The sequence below is a fragment of the Olea europaea genome, unplaced genomic scaffold, assembly GCF_002742605.1.
Source record: "Olea europaea var. sylvestris unplaced genomic scaffold, O_europaea_v1 scaffold1767, whole genome shotgun sequence".
Taxonomy (NCBI): Eukaryota; Viridiplantae; Streptophyta; class Magnoliopsida; order Lamiales; family Oleaceae; genus Olea; species Olea europaea.
Genome location: NW_019235398.1, coordinates 69,473 through 85,130, shown reverse-complemented (window position 1 = coordinate 85,130; position 15,658 = coordinate 69,473). Strand labels below are relative to the sequence as shown.

Sequence of the window (15,658 nt, the reverse complement as noted above, 5' to 3'; positions counted from 1 at the left end):
TGATCACCCAAGAAGTCTCCTACCCAACAGCGCCAATAATCATAATATCACAAGGGCACAGTCAAGTAGTCCTCCCTCTCGTGATCACCAAAGACCTATCCCCTGTCTACCTTTGCAATCACCCAAGAAGTATCATCCGCGATGCCAAACATAGTACATAAGCATGCCTCACATGCCTCGGTGCTCTAGTAGTGATCAATAAAATATTTATAAAGAAAATTCAATTTGAAATCAGGTTTCGCATGCTAGGTTCTTGCATTGATGTGCAATAAGCCTCTTATCAAAATTATATAAATATTTCAATACTACCATATCACAAATACTAGGTTCTTGCATTGTAGATGAAAATAAATTTTTACTTACCTTTTGCCCTTGTGTGTGCAAACTCTTACGGAGTGTGTATCAATTTTCTTTTTCGTTCAATGTCGAAAAATCACATGTATTACCATCTAATATTAAAGACAATTCTCAATTTAATAACCTTGTGTGTGCAAGCTCCTACGAAGTGTGTATCAATTTTCTTTTTCGTTCAACGTCAAAAAATCACATGTATTATCATCTAATATTTAAGACAATCCTCAATTTAATAACATTATCACACACAATCCCAAAATACGTCCATTCACACCAAAATAATTTACACGAATTCATCATTTCAAGTCATTGATGGCATTACAAACTAGTCTCATAAATCTCACTATTTCTCAAGTCCAATTATGAACGTCAACATCATCCAATTGTTGTCAACTACCCAGTACTCCTTAGAATCTATTTCCTAGGCCCAAGAGATGATTAATGGATATGTAAAGGTTGAAACGACATTAAAGAAGGAAATGGATAGAATTTGTTTTTCAGGTTTCCATCACGTCCAACTATTTTTCCAATCATTTTTCACCCCCCTTAACTATACCTAACGACTCCCAATTTTTTATCATACTTCTATAACATGTATGTGGAGATAATCAGGTCATAAGGTTGTGACAAATGAAGGGTTTTGTAACATCCCAAACTCGTTTACTATTTTTCATATGGGTCTAAACTTAATATGGGTCACTTAGCAAATAAAATAATTCATGTTTAGATTTGTCGTCATACTAAAAGTCTAAAAGGTTAAAAAAAAAGCTCAACCCACTTATTCGTATAAAAGATTTACCTTGCTTACGAGTTTTTAGAATTTATCATAAGTTATTTGGATCGAATATTTAAGTATTTTAGAAGTTGATAAAATATATCAAATATTATACTCATTTTGTAGCTCGTATTAAATAATATAATTTGATCTCAAGAAAAAGTAATTTTAAGTTAGTCCTGTCGGAAGTTATTCTAATAAAAAGAAATGTGTTAACCTTTAATATTTTATTAATATAAATAATAATAAAAAAACAAATAAAAAAGAGTCGAACTTTCATGTAGGAATTTAAAAAGATATTTAACATAATTACTAAAATAATTAACCTAATTAAGTTATAAGTAATCTCATTGATTTTGAATTATGTCACCAATCTTTTGAATTCCTTCAAAGTGACGTGCAAGTGAATCTATATAGGGTGTGAGGTGAGAATGTTTTGTGTTATAAATTTCATAAGTTCATTTTTATCTTAACACACACACTATTCACTTTCACATTATCATTTCAAACCACCCTTTTCAGAATTTTGGGTGTCAATTGAGGTAAGAATACATCGTGCAAAGTGATAAATTCTTATTCCTTGATGTTTGTATAATTTTTGGCATAAAATGCTATGAGGCTTTCGTGTCGAATTCTATGTTAAATCTTTCGAGATGAACCGTTAGGTCAAAGATTTTAAATCCTACGGGATGGACCGTTTGGTCAAAAATGTTAAATCATGTGGAATATGGAGATAATTAAGAAATTCCTCGAGCTCTAAATCTAAGAAATGTTAGTATGTTGTGTCAGTTTTATATTTATATTATGTAAATAAGAATGTACATGTATTCTTGTCGAGTGTTTTCAAAATACTCACTATTACAATATTTTTCAGATGAGAACGGGTCATTCAGATGGGTGGAAGATTGATCGAGTGATACTTATGGGGTCGCCAAGCAAATTTTCTAGAAAATATAATTGTCAAAGTTTTATTTGAAGAACATCTTCCGATTGAATTTTGTGCACATTGTTTAATAGCTATTTTTATGCATTTTCAACACTTAATGAAAGTGATATTTCTGCTTTAATTAGAAAAAGAAGATGTTGGTAACACCTCGAGCTATTTTTATTTGAAAATAATAATAATAATAAGAAAGATTTCGGAGCGTTACAAGATTTGAGCTTAAAAACAGTTCATTTTCCACTACACAAAATAAAGTAGTTTTTCTCGATGACTATTTTTGATTTCCATCCAAGCTATTAGAAGACCATTTCTATTCTTTGAACTCTCATATAACAACATTCATTTACATAGATACAAGTTATATCTTAAGTATTATCCAAAATCAAAGTTTAAACCATACAAATCTGGCAATCATATCTCTGCATGTCCAGGTTGTCTTGTTTTAAGTTTTTTTGTAGTTAATTGCTCCCATTTTTGCCATCATAAAATCGTCAACAATCCTCCTACTTAACCTCAAGCAAGTTTAGAGTTTTAACATATTACAAATCACCCAAAAAAACTAAAGAAAAACTTCAATATTAACTTAAACTCACCTCCTCAAATTACAATTGCAGCTTCTTGTTTTCTTATCCCTTTTTGCTTCATTTGCTTTCATGTCCACTTAGGGTCACTTGGGGTTATCTTTTCAGAGTCAAATATCTTATTAGGATCTATTTAAGGAGTCTTAAGGATTGAGGTCATGAGTGATACTTAAAGGTGAAGGAATTTGTGATTACAAGACAAATATTCCCCAAGCATGAATTGTCCAAACAGGATATGGCTCCTTGCAGCCAAATCTGACCTTTTTTCCTACCTTATATGGAGTCATTTGTGATTAAGGAGATGTATATCTATCCCATATAAAGTTTTAAGGATTTAGAAGACGTGCAGGAGGCCTTAAGGTTGAAGCAATTATATATTAAAGTGATAAGTCTCCTAGCATGAGCTGTCTAAGTAGGAGGTGGCTTCTTGCAGCCAACTTTGACTTCTCCCTTGCACCATATGGAGCCATATGTGGCTTAGAAGAGTTATATCTATCTTGTGTAAAGTGCTAAGGACTTATAAGGCGTGTTGGAGGCTTAAGACTTATAAGGCGTGTTGGAGGCTTAAGGTTGAAGGAATTAGAGGTTAAAGTGACAAGTCATCATATGTTAAGAAAGTGTTGTCTCCTTTTGTTTAAATTTTGATTTCCTACTTATCCTTGGAGGGTTTTTATGAAATTTAGGGATAATATACCACATATAAGAAGTCTTAAAAGGAGTGGTAGACGTAAATAATGCTTACAAGTGAAGGAATTGACCATTACAAAGACAAATTAATAGGCATGATGTACTACGCATCAAGGTGTTCCTTATAGCAAAATCCGATTTTATATCTATCTTTGTAAGTATAAATCAAGTGTCCTTGACTTATTCTTAATGTCTTAAAAATCCATTTTACTTGCCCTAATAGCCCAATATATATTATAGAGCTAATTCCTTAAATGTTCATTTGATTACTTACCCTATTGACACTTGATTCTCGACCAATTTCAACAATAAGCACCTACATATTTATAACTTCATATAAAACATATATTATTACGTCGTGATCATAACACTTTATGCCTCATGTCCCAAATATGGCAATTACCTATCTAGGCTTTAAAGTGACCTCGATCACCCCAATGAAAAGCTTAAACTTTCGTCGATACTAATTTTCGGCCTTTCCAATATTACATTACTTACTAAACCAATTTTCAACATCTAGTTAACCTAATTTTCTATCATAGCTCAATACAAAATTCACCGCCTAGGTCGAGGAGTCGAAGGTTATCACCATGTAAAAATTATAAAGCCTTAATGATTGAATGTACCGTTTTAAGAGAAAGCAATTAGGAAATTGATGCAAATGACAATGTAATTAACTTGAAATACATGAATCATAACGTGAAGTTCGGGGTATTATAGAAACAAATTCTATCCCTAATTGTAATAAAAAAAATTCTTTAATTGACAATTTTCATATAAAATAAAATCAAACGAACACCGAAAAATAGATGGTTTTTTTGATTTTTTGATTTTTTTGACAATGGAAACAGATTTCATTCCCAATATCAGTAAATTATATCCATTTAATTGACAATTATTATGTAAAACAAAATCAAATGAACACCAAAAATACTTTTATTTTAACATTTTTCACTTGAAAAATTATACCAATGAAACATAATAATTGACAATTCCTGGTAAAACAATTTCGAGGCAATTAAATCCCCCGAAATTCGTTTCCTTTCCACCCAAATTCCATCTTTACAATCAAACGAACCCTAATTGTGCAAATGTATTTTGTCAAAAGATGCCACCATTTTCAAAAATCACTTGAAAATCTATAAATAGAGACCCAATAATTTCAAATTTCCTACATCAAATCAATTTATTTCTAATTTCTCTGCCGCCTTCAAAAATTATGTGGTTTTTATTTTGTTGAAATTAAATTTCATATTTTCTACACCAAATCAATTTATTTCTAATTTCTCTCCTGTCTTAAAAAAGCATGTAGTTTTTATTTTGTTGAAATTAAATTTCATTCTAATTATTTTCAGAAATAAAATTTCGTTTGAACAATTTTAGTTCATGTGTATTCCGTTCGAGAGGAAACTTTTGACACTTTAATTTGTCAGACAAAATTAATGTTGTGCTATATTAATTCTAAAGAAAACATTGTATTTTGGGAGACATACATCCATTTGATCTCATTTGCATCGATGCAAACGGTGAAATCTGTCTTAAGAACATTTGTATTCACATACATCACTTCATATCATCACCTTATTTTGTTTCAGTAAGTCTCAATTTTGTGAGAATTTTCATGCTCATATCTTGGTTTCGATAAGTCGATACTTTATTCGATACCTTGCACCAATAAATCACAATTTTATCCTATTTTGATTTTGATTGAAAGGAATACAAGTGTGCGCCAATTATCCAACATGATGGTATTGGCAAAGAAACGCCAAGAAAGATGTTTATATCACTTTTGATGCAACTAAGATGATATATACAATGTATAAGGTATCAATGTTAAAAGAAACTTAACGTTGTAAGTTGATTTTATAATTATGAGTTGGAGCGAATGTAAGCAAGACATGCGTTGAAGTTGTTTTTCTAACTTATGTGGAGGAAGAGTTCTTAGTGATTCTACATATTTTATAATTATGAGTTGAACTATTAAGCTTCATCAATGTATCAGAGCGAATGTACTCAAGATGTGGGTTGAAGTTTTCTTAACTTTACCTCTCTTTACCAAACAACCAATCCAAACGGTTTCGACCTTCAAGCATTATATTTACCTATGATTGCTTCTCAATCTCACCCATAAAGGACATGGTATTGGTGGAGGAAAAAGGAACAAGGGCAACCACCTTTTTTTTCTTCAAGCACAAAGCCACAATTGGTTTCCCTCAATTTTCAGCAGCCACGTTTTTATCTCTATTCCCGAAAATTACACACTGTTTCCAATTTGGGACCAACTTGGGAAAAATAAGGGATAAATGGATCAAGACTCAAAAGTCGTTCGATAGGTAAATATATGGGACGTGGGTAACATTAATTTCTTAAGATATTTCCAACGGTTCAAGTTGTTTTCAGTTTAAATCTTTTGGACTTGGTTGTTGGTAATCAATTCACCATTGGCCGAAGCTTATATATAATCCGACGTTTTACATCATCTTCCGAAATTTATTGGGAATCAAAATCCAACAAATCTCCATCTTGATACTCAATCAAGCTGCAAGCAATCAAAATACAAAGTTAATATTTGCATAATCAAGGTAACCAAAAAAATTGGAATCACAAACCTTATCTCGTGTTTTCGACTCAAAATACATATCATATCTGCTCTATGTACTCAATAAGATTAAGATAAAAAATACCGAAGTAGGAACAAATTATCACTGTAATCAATCAAAACCTTATACAACGTGCAATGAAGATGTCACATAAGATAACACACAGATCTTTTCAAACACGTTCACGTTGAACAACATACTAATACCATGTTAATTAATCAAATGGCCAATTCATATGCAACAAATGCATAAATGACATATGGAAAGATCTCATTGTACTTGTCCCATCCAAATCCATATAGCTTGTACCTTGAGAATATATATCTCCTCTCATCGCTCACCATGCTCACTAAACTAATCACTAACTCGTGTCTAACTATTTAATCACCTCTCCATTTGTGATTCAAATGTCATCTCTGTACATCCCCGATACAAATCGTCAATGTATCCTCAGGCATTTATATTTCACTTTACCAAAAGACATGCTTATTACTAATGCATTCTAAACCCACTAAGGCAAATCGACACCTTTGGTGATCACAAAGGTTAAGGGTTAATTTAAATTGACCCACGCATCACAATGTTACTTCAACACTAATGCTAAAAAAAGGTCCACAAATGATTTATCCCACGAAGGGAAATGATGAAGGTAGCACTCACAAAAAAAAAAAAATTGTAGAAAAAAATAGTTACTTCAATACACTTGTAAAAGAGGCTCATAAAGAAAAAGAAGATAACCCACACATGGCTGTCCCATGTAATCTCACAAACCACACAAGCTCACAAATATAAAGAAGAACATGGCTGCCCGTCTTTCTTCTCACTACAACAATCTTTCACACCACTCACAAAGCAAAATGAGTATTCAATGGATCTCAACTTACCATACATGCAAACACATTACACAAAGTAACCAGGTTGCTCTCAAATTCATACAAATGAAAATATCAAACATATTGAAATATAAGATAAAACCATACAACAGGATTAAGCAATTACACACATGCTAAAACGATTACACACAAATATACATGCAGTGACCAAGTTTAGTCTCAATAAATCTTATAAGGTCATAACTAGACCCAGTGGCAATATTCACCCCACATCTCTCCTCTTCTTTTCTTTTATAATCCTTTCTAGTACAATCTATTTCACATATCCAAAAAATTGCAGTTAAAACACCTTTTACTTTTCGCACTTGCCTTAGACTTGTGTTTGCTATCAAAAGGTCTATAAAAACGTTTCATTTTGTTAAATTAAAAAATCACATTTTTCTCATTAGAAAAATCAACTCAAAATTTGTTATCATTTTACCAAAAAAAATACACAAAATACAAAATGTAACCAATAATGACCACAAGTACGGACACAATTCACACTAAATAGTCAAACAAACTTTTCTAAAGTCACGTGCAATTCTAATAGTTGAGAAATAAATTGACAACAAATTCACAAAGAACGTAAGGCATATAATTCATAAGTCTAGCAACAGGCAAGGGTTACCCTCACATAATAACCCCGAATCTAACGTCACCCCACATAATACTTCTAATGTGAAAAGTAAATGACTATCCTACATAATACTGATAACTGTTGTAGGTTCAGGAAAGTATGAAGACCAAAAAATATTCCAGGCAAAAATCAAGTATAGACACAGATCTGAAAAACAGTAAAGAGAACACAAGATTTTTCGGTCGAAGCCCCGAGGTTCAGCGATTTAACAAATCGCCTAGTCCCCGTTGAGCATCCATAAGGAATAGGCTCAAATCCACTAAAATCACCGGCCAAATACCACAAACTTTGATTACAAATGGAACACACAGCTCCACCCACAGCAACTATCCAAAACCCTCAACACCAAATTGAACTCACACAAGAGTTCATAAAGATTCAATCTCTTTACAAAAAACTACACAAAGATCACAAAGATCCAAGAGAGAATCACACATTTACAGAGAGAATAATATGAAAAGTATAGAAGCTGCGCGAGAGAGAGAGCGAGAGAAAGCCCTCAAACCCTAGAGTTTCCTTTTATAAGAGAGATGCCCCATTTTTTATCCAACGGTCTTTATTTTGCCAAGTGTCAAAAAACTAGTATAAGTTGTTATTTTAAAACTGAAAACACGTTTTATCAAATCCAGTTTAAACTTCGAGATTCTTCCTTCATTTGGACTGGGTATGGGCCAAATCATTTAATTTGGGTTGGGCTTCCACATAAAAACAGCAACCCATTTCTACATTCTCCACCTTTGCTGTTTGTGCCTACTTTAACGTGGATTTAAGCTTATATCTCAATTTCATTTGCTCTTATTACCTGTAAAAAACAGAAATAATGGAAGTTAGTCTTCTTCAAGATTAATTAATCTTAAAGAATCAACAAACTTACTAATAGGGATTACCTTAGTTCCGGCATCTGCTGGATTTACCGTAGTAGGTATTTTTATTAGTCTAATATCACCCCTATCAATGATATCTCTAATAAAATGAAACTTTACATCTATATGTTTTGATCTGTCATGTAGGATAGGATTTTTACTTAGAAAAATAGCACTTTGGTTGTCTGAACATAGCTCTACCTGATTCTCTATTAGACCTAATTCACTGAGTAAACCCTTCAGCCACAATCCTTCTTTCACTGCTTCCGTTGTAGCAATGTATTCAGCCTCGGTTGAGGACAATGCAACAAGTTTTTGAGGCTGAGATTTCCAGCTAATGCATGTATCATTTATTACATAAAAGTATGCAGTTGTGGACTTTCTATTATCAGGATTACCAGCAAAATCCGAATCTATATATCGCTCAAGTCGAAATCCATTTTTGTTTGTTTTGAACATTAGACCTAAGTTATTTGTTCCTTTCAAGTACTTAATCGGATTTTTCATGCATAGCCAATGTATTTCACCTGGGTTACTCATGACTCTTCTTAACACGCTCATGGCATAAGCAATATCAGGTCTAGAGCAAACCATAACATACATCACAGATCCAACAGCATTAGAATAAGGCACGTTTATCATTCTTTTATGCTCTTCTTCAGTTTTAGGCGATTGACCAACAGATAGTTTCATACCAGCAGATAGAGGCAAGCTTACAGGTTTAGACTCATGAAGGGAGTACCTTTTTACAACCTTATCAATATAAGATTTTTGTGTTAGAAACAACTTTCCATTAATTATATCTCTTCTTATTTCCATGCCCAAAATCTTTCTAGCTGGTCCTAAATCTTTCATTTCAAATTCAGATTTTAGATTTTCTTTAATTGAGTTAAGTGTAACAGAATTGTGACCAGCAAGGAGTATATCATCAACATACAAAAGCAGATAGAAAAAATCAGATTCCCCTTCTTTATTGTAATAGAAATAAGGATCATATTCTGATTTTCTAAAGTTCAAGCCTTGTATAAAAGAGTCAAATCTTTTATACCACTGCCTAGGGGCCTGTTTCAGCCCATATAAGGATTTCTTTAAGAGACACACTAAGTTTCCCTTTCCTAACACTTCAAACCCTCTTGGTTGAGTCATATGTATGGTTTCATCTAAAGAACCATACAGAAAGACAGTTTTCACATCAAGTTGTTCTAACTCCAAATCAAATTGTGTCACTATAGCAAGTAGGACTCTAATTGATGTATATTTAACAACCGGTGAAAAAATTTCATTGTAATCTATCCCTTCCCTTTGATTAAAGCCTTTGGCTACAAGTCTTGCCTTAAACCTCTTATCACTAACCTTTGTCTCACCATCTTTAATCTTATAAACCCATTTACAGTCAATCAATTTACAATCTTTGGGTTTTTCAACTAAAGTCCAGGTTTCATTCTTAAAGAGTGAGTTCATTTCATCTTCCATCGCAGCAATCCACTTAGGGGATTCTTTGGAAGATATAGCTTCTTCATAAGAGGCTGGTTCTAGGTCAAACTGATCTGATTCAGTTTGATCTGATGCGAAATCAGCATGTTGATACCTGGTTGGAGGTCTTATTTCCCTCCTTTCTCTGTCCATAGCAAGTTGGTAGCCCTGCAGATCATGTGCAGGCCCCAGATGCTGTTCATTTTCAATTATTTCAGCATCAGAATTATTTTGGGGTACTACCTGATGTGGCTCCACCTCAAGTTGAGCCTGGTCATCAGTATTGTGGCTATCAAAATTAATTTCTGTGATAATGAAGTCATCCTTTCCCAATTTCTCTCTGGATTTGTCACTAAGACAAGGGAAATCATCTTCATTAAAGATAACAGATCTGCTTGTTATCACCTTATAACCCCTCACATCTCTTAACCACAATCTATAGCCTTTAACCCCTTCTCCATATCCTAAGAACACACCCTTCAATGATCTAGGGTCCAATTTTGTCTCAATATGATGTGCATAAGCTGCAGATCCAAAATTTCTTAGATGAGAGTAATCTGGCATTGAACCAGACCAGATTTGTTGGGAAATTCTGTTATTTAGAGAGCTGGAGGGACATCTATTTATAAGATAACATGCTGTTTTTACAGCTTCACCCCAGAAAATTTTTGGAAGGCCAGAACTGATTAGCATACATCTGGTCCTTTCAAGAATTGTCCTATTAAGCCTCTCAGCAACTCCATTCTGTTGTGGAGTATAGCTCACAGTTTTATGTCTCATTATCCCTTGTTTACTACAATATTGGTCAAATTCTGTATTGCAGAATTCAAGGCCATTATCAGTTCTTAAAATTTTTATCTTCTTACCAGTCTGATTTTCAATTAGAACAGAAACAGGTGCTGGTCCCCATAAATCAGAATGTATGTATTCAAGGACATCTTGGGATTTGTGCAGTCCTGCCTTAAAAGGCAGTCTTACATGTTTTCCCAAGATACAGTGTTCACAAAAGGTCAATTTCTGAACACTGTCTTTTCCAAATGCCTCTTGACATGATAATGTTTTTAAACCTTTTTCACTTAAGTGGCCAAGTCTTTTATGCCACAGTTCTGATTTATCGGGTTGTGTGACAGAGTTCACAGAATTTTTTGGTGAAATGGTTTCAGCACCTATTACATAGATTCCATTAAGCTTAGGAGAACTGATAATGTGTTCTTGATTTCTCATTATATTTGTAAAACCATTTTTAATACCAATTTGATAATTTTTATCATTAAGAACTCCTAGGGATATGAGATTTCTTCTAAGTGCTGGTACATATCTTGTATGTTTTAATAATATGTAATGACCATTTTTAAATTTCAACAGCACATTTCCAATTCCCTTAACTTGACATGACTCATCATTCCCAAGTTTGACAAATCCTCCATCCAGACTACAAAAGTCTGAGATGCAATTAATATTGGGTGTCATATGAAAGGAACACCCTAAGTCCAGGACCCAGTCCTGATCAGTATTCTCAAATATAGACGCATAGGCTACTCCAATATTAGCTCATGCTTCTTTATAATTAGCAGCAACAGCTAAAGAAGCATTTTTAGTATTAGACCCATTCTTTTGGTCATTTGCCCTTTTAAAACAGTTTTTAATAAAATGGCCTGTCTTTCCACAATAAAAGCATTTTCTGTTATTGTTACTGTTTTGTTTTCCTTTGATTGGTTTCTTGCCTTTTCCTTTGGTGTTATTCCACTGTCTTTTGTTAAAAATTTTATTCTTGTTAAAATTGGAATGACTGAAGTTACTTACTCCTTTAGGATATGTTTTTTGATTTGATGACATACCCTCAACATGGTACACTTCTTTGTGTTCAGATTTTAATTCAAGTTCTTTATTCAGAAGAGAACTGTGAATTATTTCAACATTGAGATCACTCCTACCATACTCTAGGGCATTTCTAATATCTTTATATTTATCTCCTAGAGCATTAAGTAGGCCAACTACCTTCTGTTCATCAGAAATTTTCTCATCCAAGTTTGCTAAGTCATGTGTGATCCTATCAAACCTATCCATATTATCTCCAGTATCAAGGTTAGGATCAAACTTAAAACTGAAAAACTGTCTCCAAAGGAAACATTTATTTGGCACAGTCTTTATAAGGTAGTGTTTTTCTAAGGCAGTCCATAATTCTTCAGCAGTTTTAGTTTCTCCTACTTTCCTAATTACAGTATCAGACAGGTGTGGGAACAAAGTGCTCCAGGCTAATTCATCTTGCTCAGTTTTCCTAGCTTCAGATAACGTTTCTGGCCAAGATTCATCAATAGCCTTAGCACATTTTTATATCAACCAAAAATTAAACACATTTAATTATGCATAACACTAAGCATGCAATCAAATTTTAATCATAGAACTTACACACAGTAAGTTATCAAGACAGTAAATACAATGTGTGTACCTTTGAGGCAATTATACTTTGGCAGGTTAGCACCTGAGAGTATCAAATTGTGTATTAGTACAGTTCACATAGAATGTATAACAATGTATCAATTTAAAAAAAAAATATGATTTTGATTTTATTATTAACTCACAGTGAGTTATCTAATAAAGTATTCTTGAAGATTAAAGGTTTCTTGAACCTAAACCCTAGTCCCCAAAGTTTCTAGGATTCTCTTAGGAAACCCTAGACAGAGGTAGAGGTTGGGGAGGTTCAAAGAGACCTTATGTTTTTAAAAACACGTTTTTATTTTTAAAAAAAATTATCTCACATAAACTGCAAGTACATAAGATACCAAAAAAAAAACGTCTGACTCTTATACAAGAGCAGTCTATTAACTACTGCAGGTGCCACCACAGATAGGCAAAGAACAATCACTGCAATAATCAGCGGTATTTATAGAGCACTTTTATTTATCTCATTACCAAACACACTGCGGTGAGCAGTATGATCACGAAGGAATTTCAATAAGGATTTTGGAACCATACACGAACAAGAATCAGTGGACCAAGGTAAAAGATAATCAAGAAACTTCAGTTTCTATCAAAACAGATTCGACACTGTTATTTGTAAAGGAATTTAACTCAGTAACATTCGCTTTCCTTTAAAGAAAGATTCAACACTAGCTCAAGATTCATACAGCACACTAAACAGTGCCTAAGTTACATTAGTTTTTAAAAAAAAATTAGAAATAATAAAAATAAAAAATATGTTGGCAGATTGTAGTGATCTGCCATTTCTCTTTCCGGCCAGTGACTCAACTTTCAGTTCCCTTACTAGGGAAACCAAAAAAAAAAAATTCTCTAGCTCTGATACCACTGTAGGTTCAAGAAAGTATGAAAATCGAAAAATATTCTAGGCAAAAATCAAATATAGACACAGATCTGAAAAACAGTAAAGAGAACACAAGATTTTTCGGCCGAATCCCCGAGGTTCAGCGATTTAACAAATCGCCTAGTCCCCGTTGAGCATCCATAAGGAATAGGCTCAAATCCACTAAAATCACCGGTCAAATACCACAAACTTTGATTACAAACGGAACACACAGTTCCAACCACAGCAACTATCCAAAACCCTCAACACCGAATTGAACTCACACAAGAGTTCATAAAGATTCAATCTCTTTACAGAAAACTACACAAAGATCACAAAGATCCAAGAGAGAATCACACATTTACAGAGAGAATAATATGAAAAGTATAAAAGCTGCGCGAGAGAGAGAGCGAGAGAAAGCCCTCAAACCCTAGAGTTTCCTTTTATAAGAGAGATGCCCCATTTTTTATCCAACGGTCTTCATTTTGCCAGGCGTCAAAAAACTAGTATAAGTTGTTATTTTAAAACTGAAAACACGTTTTATCAAATCCAGTTTAAACTTCAAGATTCTTCCTTCATTTGGAACGGGTATGGGCCAAATCATTTAATTTGGGCTGGGCTTCCACATAAAAACAGCAACCCATTTCTACAACTGTAATAATAAAAGACAAAGAATATGATACCAAGCAAACTATATATCCCTAATCATATGCCATAAAAATATGTTACAAAATATCTAAGAAATCAATAAATATCTTTGAAAAAAAATGGTAAAATGACGAGTTAAAATAGATAACATTATTTATTTCTTCAAGCCCATACATAGTGCAAAATAGGTTAAGTTGCACTCTAGCGAAAACAATTAGATTTTGTTATCCCGAAACTTTAATGACTCGTATATATGTTTAAGAGTTTTGCTATTTGAACATTATGGTTGACACCTAGGTGTAAAGCCCCCTCACAAGAAGGGGGCCGAGGTGTCGCAAAACCCTATGTTTAGAGCTGGAGGGATACCCGCGACTCTTCACAAATAAGTATTCAAATGTTTGGCTCATAAACTGGTTTGAGAAGGAAACAAGAACTTGAAGGATAAACTCTCAATGAATGTACAAATGAACGGACAAAGAGTCAAATACAAGAAAATGCAAAAACAAACCCCGTGTAAATACTGTACACTCTAGGAGGAAAAAAACAGCTCCAGTATGCTGTTAATTTAATGCAAATCCAAGAACTCAAAACAGTTCCAGTAGTATTATTCTTGATCTGGTTGCCTCAATTCCTTCCTTAGCTTATGAGAAAACGATCTACAAGCATCCATGCTTAAATCGATTGCTGCTGCCAATGCCACAAAAACTGCAGCATCCTCCGTGCAAGTCACGTGCTGCACTCCGATTTCAACCGCCGGTTTGCTGCACTTCCCGTTGCCTTCGACAGTGCACGACATTACGAATCCTTTATACAAGAGATGTGCCCATGATCCAGATCCCTGTGCAGATCCGAATTCTGAGCCAAAACTAGATGCTGAACTGAAATCAAAGCTGCTATTAGGACTAGTCATTGGGGTTGGTCCTGTTGTTACATCTATGCTGAATTTGCCACCAGTTCTCATGCTAATTGAGGAATTGGCAAGAGGGATTGAGTCTATGCCGCCATTGGGGATGAGTTCGAAGCGGTAGCCAAGTTGGTCACCGCAGTTGTGTTCACGCCAGGCCTCCAGACGGCCCCAGGGTGTCCAGGTGTTGTGACCAGGACGAAGGATGAGCCAGGCTCCCGGATTGGATCTACTGACCCTATCACTGCCCTGTGATGGCACGAATGGTGTCACCATTGATGCAGCAGCCACGGGTGAGCCTGAGAGGTCATGAATAGTGATCGACCATCCCTTTCGCTCTTTCATGGATTGTTCGTCTGCTGTAGATGAACTAAAACAGCTTGTTGATGTGCTTGGTTCTGAAAGGGAAGACCTGTTATATAAATTGTGGATTATGTTAATTAACCAGATCCTAAATGAATCAAATCGAATTGAAATAAGTAATGGGCATCAACTGCTAATTCAATTCTAGAAACTACGCGATTAAGACTGGTAATAGCAAACATTAACAATAAAATTATTTGAATGATCAACATCAACAACCTAAGCCTGAATCCCAATAAGTTTGAGGTCGATTATATGAATTTTTCTTTTTAATTCGTTCAATACATTGCTATTAACGGAAAGATAACTAAATTCTTAACAATTTTGATCTATCCTGAATATAAAGTTTCCAATACATTGATCCATATAAAGAGTAGCCAATTCGAAGAATTCAAAATCTTGAAACTGAAATAGGGATAACTAGGTTTTTTATGTTTTTTAACCTTTTCCAAAAATTCTTCAATTATATTTTCTTCATCTACTATATTCATCATTATTTTTGGTTCGTAACATGGCTCTAATACCATTTGATCGGAGTGTGCAGCGGAGGGGTTAATATTTTTGAGCCAATTAGATTCTTCATAAATATTTAAAATGTCACAATAGAATTTATAAAATTCACTATTTTTTATTAATACTTTTTCTTGAATAATT

General features: G+C 33.9%; 1 protein-coding gene across 1 annotated transcript; it reads right to left on the bottom strand.

The window, feature by feature from the left end:
* Positions 1-14,148: 14,148 nt before the first annotated feature.
* On the bottom strand, positions 14,149-15,409 carry LOC111378108. Its single transcript, XM_023001276.1, has one exon. The coding sequence runs from the start codon at positions 14,984-14,986 to the stop codon at positions 14,342-14,344; it is 645 nt and encodes a 214-aa protein (XP_022857044.1). The 5' UTR covers positions 14,987-15,409; the 3' UTR covers positions 14,149-14,341.
* Positions 15,410-15,658: the final 249 nt, after the last annotated feature.

What these genes read in the sequence shown, in the direction of transcription:
- LOC111378108 (XM_023001276.1), bottom strand. Translation starts at nt 14,986, where the DNA reads ATGAAAGAGCGAAAGGGATGGTCGATCACTATTCATGACCTCTCAGGC.